Consider the following 5,000-nt stretch of genomic DNA (forward strand, 5'->3'; position numbering starts at 1 on the left):
GTTTACGTTATAAAGTCCTTGAGTCAAATGTATCTGCAAATGAAATGAGCAAGCAACCGCTAAACAATGAGTGGCTAGCAAACTTATTTTCCACCACATTGAAGAGCTCCTGTCTGAAGAAGTCTGGGTACAACAATCACACGGAAATCACACGTGGTAACTGAATGCACCATATTGGATTTCAAAGTATGAGTCTTTTTGGTTTTGGATTGATGCAGAATTCAGGCGGCGATAATGAGCCCACACACAAAGAAAATGAAGGGCAAGAAAACCAAAGCGAAGGAAATGCTACAAATGCTGTAACATCTTTGCAATTTCAATTTTTTCTCCAATTTCAATGATTAAAATTTATTCATTGAAATTGGGGCATCTCAATAACATCAAATAGCATACAGACAGTACCAAGAAACATTTTTTTCTGTGGTAAGGTCAAACTGTACATTAATTGTAATACTGTAATCCCTTTTGGAAAGTAAAATTTTGAGGTGGAAAGTAAATTTTGAAACCTGCTCTCGAAAGTGAAAAGTGGTGTCAAAAGTTAGTGTTGAGCCCAGTGATCATTCAATCCATATTATTTGGCTAAATGGTAAGCACCCAATGTTTGTAAACAGATAAGACAGATTCGTCCAGTATGAGATGCACAATAATTTTGATGTGCATGACAAATTTTCCTTGACTTTGAAATCACGTTGTGTCCAGAAATACGGCAATAATTTCCTCTTTAGAACTCTAAAAAAAAGGTCTCTGTTACGAGCCTAGGAAGGCCCATCAGGCGGGCGCTTATCTCCGTTTTCTGTAGCATGAAGCGACTAGGAGTATTCATACTCCCCCCTGGATGGGATGCAGGGTTACCCCCATCATTACGCTGGTACCCATTTATACACCTGGGTGGAGAGAGGCACTGTGAGAGTAAAGTGCCCAAGAACACAACACCAATGTCCCCGGCCAAGCCCCGAACCCAGACCACTCGACCAAAGTCGAGCACACTAACCATGAGGCCACCGAAGAAAAATATGACAGCTGTACCAATTTCACAACGTGATTTCGCTGTTTGCCATTGTTGACTTGGGAAGAGAAGATCATGCATTCAAATGCAATCTCAGGCTGTTCAATCACAGCAGTGTTCATTGGCCATTTAACCCTTTGACGTCCACACTGGCCAGACTTAGTATTTTACTCTGTCTAATGCCAGACAGGTGTATAAATGGGTACCGGCAAATTAATGCTGGGGGTAACCCTGCAATGGACTCGCATCCCATCCAGGAGGGAGTAGAAATACTCCTATTCGCTTCATGCTACAGCAACTGGAGATAAGTGCCGGCTTAATGGGCCACTAGGCTTGTAGCAGACTTTGCCTTTACCTTCGGGCTTCCAACATTAAAAGTTGGTAGCCAGTGTCATTTTTTCAAGAGCCCAGAATTAATTAATTAAAAGTGAGGATGAATCATCTTGTGATAAGTTAGCCGTTCGGGCTACCCATTTAGAAATTTGGTCACCCACGCTCACAGTTGTTAGAGCATGTCTTTAACGGCATTCAACTTCATTGAATGCAATAAATCTTTGCACAAAAGAATTAATTTGTGGTATGTGTTCATTAGGATACAAATTAATCTACTTTTTTCCAGGATCGCAAAGAGGACACGTGGAAGGAATCTGATCTGAAAAAGGCATTAAAGGTTGGGAAAATGAACTGTCATGACAATAATGTTCTTACTGGAAGTTATCATGACCTCACTAAAGAATATTAACAAGATTTGGTGAAATTTGATGTGCATATACAGAATAATGGCTATGGTATCGACTTTTATCACAATACTGTGTTGTTATAATGTTCAGTTAAAATGTTTGTTTTCATTCAAGGGTCAGAAATTTCAAGGCAGGGGTTCACAATGAGCTACAAGTCATAATAAATTATTCTAGTGAGAACATTTTGCAGTCCATTTTTAGAGGTAAAATCCAACTGCAAAATGGATAATATGGTTTTATGTGTTTGACTGATATCATTTATATCGATTCAAGAGAGCTAGCAAAATCAGATGTCTTGTTCCACTGGGACAATCCACAGGTAGAGAGATTTAAGAAGATCAAACAACTTGTGTCACAAGCAAAATTTGGTTTTATCAACAGAGTTGATACTGTAAATTGGTCACCGCACAGAGATTCTAAAAGCTGACGTTTCGAGCATTAGCCCTTCGTCAGAGCGAATCGAGGAATTGTGGGGTATGTGTAGTTTTTATAGTAGAGAAGGAGCTATGCTATTGGTGGTAACATGGCAACGTGAAAAATAGGAATACATTAGTTAAATGGAAAGCGTTCATTAATACCGTGAGGATTAAGGGTGCCGGTTTGGTAGATGAATTTTTGTTCTTAGACTCTTGTGGCTTTCCGTCGTACCTAGATGAAGGGAAATGCCGCAGATAGCCATGTGTTTTTTGGAGTGGTTAGAGAGATTAAAATGACGAGCGACTGGCTTAGATGCATCCGTGTCATTCTTCTGAACATCCCAAAGGTGTTCGCAGAATCGGTCGCCTACATGTAGTCATCTACCTGTCTTGCCGGAAATTTTTAGTGCATGTTTAGTTGTTTGGCGGTCCGACCTTTGCCAAAAGGAAGTTTTGCGGCAACTTTCTGACACCTCGTTTTATGCCAAAATCCAGAAAGATCTCACCTCCACAAATCAAAAACTTGCCAAAGACACCTTTCAGAATCTTATAGTTAATCAAGAATTACCAGACACTGCAACTAATCTCATCATCACCACCCCTAGAACTTTGTGCATTTACTTCTTGCCTAAATTTCACAAACCTAACAACCCAGGTCCCCCTATCGTTTCTGCCTGTACATGTTGTTGCCCCACCGAACTCATTTCTAGCTACTTTGACAGGATTATGACGCCTATCGTCAAATCTTTGCCATCATACATTAAAGACAGTACACACACTAAACATTTTCCACGATTTCAATTTCTCTGGCCAAGGCAAACTTATTTTCACCGTGGACATTACATCTCTATACACAGTCATTCCCAATAGCGAAGGTCTTCAAGCACTTACATGTAAGCACTTTTTCGATCAACGCACTGTCAAAGAACCAAGCTCCGTGTTGCCGAACTAGTTTTAATGCTTATTAATTGTTTTTCATTCGCCAGCAGCTATTACGAACAAATTAATGGTGTAACGATGGGCACAAGAATGGGACCTACAATCTCGGACAAAACTGTTGAGACAGTGACACAATTTCACCTCCATTTTGACACACCCCTACTTACTCCCCCCCTTCCCACTCCCCTTTCCCCTCAGTCAATATTACTGAGTATTGTCATATGTTCTACAGTATATTTCCGACCAAGATACATGTAAGGCAACATTGAGTTTTGGGGGAGGGGAAAGGGCGGCTTTTAAGCTGAACGTTGGGATAAGTGGTTGGAGTACCTTTTGACATTTTGTCTCAACAGGTTTTGTCTGAGATTGTAGCTATGCCAATCTTTTTGCAGGATATGTTGAACACCAATAATTATTGTTTTAATCAGTACAACGGCCCCAAACCTGAAATCTACGGCCACTACATCGACAACTTCATCAGTGCTATTTCATCCAGCAGAGAAGAACTCCACCAATTTATAACCTCCGTCAATTCTTTTCATCCGGCTCTTAAATATACCTGGGAAATTTCAGAAACTTCATTGGCTTTCCTAGTCATATCAAAGTTTCTATTAGTGGCAACGTGCTATGTATGTACCAGTGTGCACTACAAACCTACAGATTCTCACAGTTATTTTTTGTGTTCATTGTCACATCCATCACATGTCAAGAACTCCATTCCTTATTCTCAGTTTCTTAGACTTTGACGTCTATGTGCCAGTTCTTCGAAAAAAGTGGCTATCCTGTCTCTGTGTTCAAAGCAGGCCATCATTGCGCCCAACGATTTGATCGACAGTCAGCACTACAAACGTCGCAATGACAGAATTCCATTCCCCCTCACTTTCCATTTTCATAATCACGCAGTCAAAAGTATTATCATTCTTAATAACTGTAAATTACTCCAAAATGTTCCAGAGACTGGTAGAATATTTTTCGCAACCTCCACTTATTTCATTCAAATGCGACAAAAACGTAGACAACTTTTTAGTTTAGAAGCGCGCTCAAAACGAACGAGCAACGCGGCACTTTCAAATGTGTGTGCGCACGATGCAAAACTTTCATTCTTAACACTAGCAAGATATTGGGATCTAAGCGATCTGTTAAGATCACCGCTCGTTTCACATGTGCCTCCGCAAATGCCATTTATTGCATAAGCTGTACGTTATGCAATAAATGATACATTGGTGAGGCAGGTAGATGACTAGGTGACCGATTCCGCAAACACTAGCGTGGTTGAGAAGAATGACAAGGATGCATCTAAGCCAGTCCCTCGTCATTTTAACCTCCCCAACCGCTCCAAAAAACACGTGGCTATCTGCGGCCTTTCCCTACATCTATGTATGACGGAAAGCCGCAAGAATCTAGAACAAAAATTCATCTTCCAAATCGGCACCCTTAATCCTCATGTTATTAATGAACGCTTTTCATTTAACTAATGTATTCCTATTTTTCACGTTGCCATGTTACCACCAATAGCGTAGCTCCTACTCTACTATATAAACTTCACATAACCCACAATTCCTCCATTCGCTCTAACATAGGGCTAACGCTCGAAAATTCAGCTTTTAGAATCTCTGTACGGTGGCCAATTTACATTATCAACTCTGCTGATAAAGCCAATTTATGTATACTACTTCCCCACCGACGCAGCACCACAGTTTCTTTAGAAACTACCCCCTTCATTCATTTGTATCACAAGCACCCGTGCTGCAATACTATGATGTCAACAAGCCAGTTAGCCATCAGTACCAAACCCTTGTCTCAAGTACCACTGAGACTTCACAAAATGATCCTCACTTTCCAAGGGTATGGTGTAGAGGTACGCTAAATCCCAGGTTGTAAGCAAATCCTCGCTGACAC

At 40.7% G+C, this 5,000-nt stretch overlaps 1 protein-coding gene across 2 annotated transcripts in view; it reads left to right on the forward strand.

Moving 5' to 3' along the window:
* LOC138012569 (cytoplasmic dynein 2 intermediate chain 1-like) overlaps positions 1-5,000 on the forward strand; it is a 113,405-nt gene that overhangs the window by 1,095 nt on the left and 107,310 nt on the right. For both annotated transcript variants that reach the window (XM_068859373.1, XM_068859374.1), the window contains exon 2: positions 1,626-1,676. In XM_068859373.1, the coding sequence (XP_068715474.1) occupies positions 1,626-1,676 (51 nt within the window). The remainder of the gene's footprint in view (positions 1-1,625; positions 1,677-5,000) is intronic.

This window comes from Montipora foliosa, chromosome 8 (assembly GCF_036669935.1).
Source record: "Montipora foliosa isolate CH-2021 chromosome 8, ASM3666993v2, whole genome shotgun sequence".
NCBI classification, from domain to species: Eukaryota; Metazoa; Cnidaria; class Anthozoa; order Scleractinia; family Acroporidae; genus Montipora; species Montipora foliosa.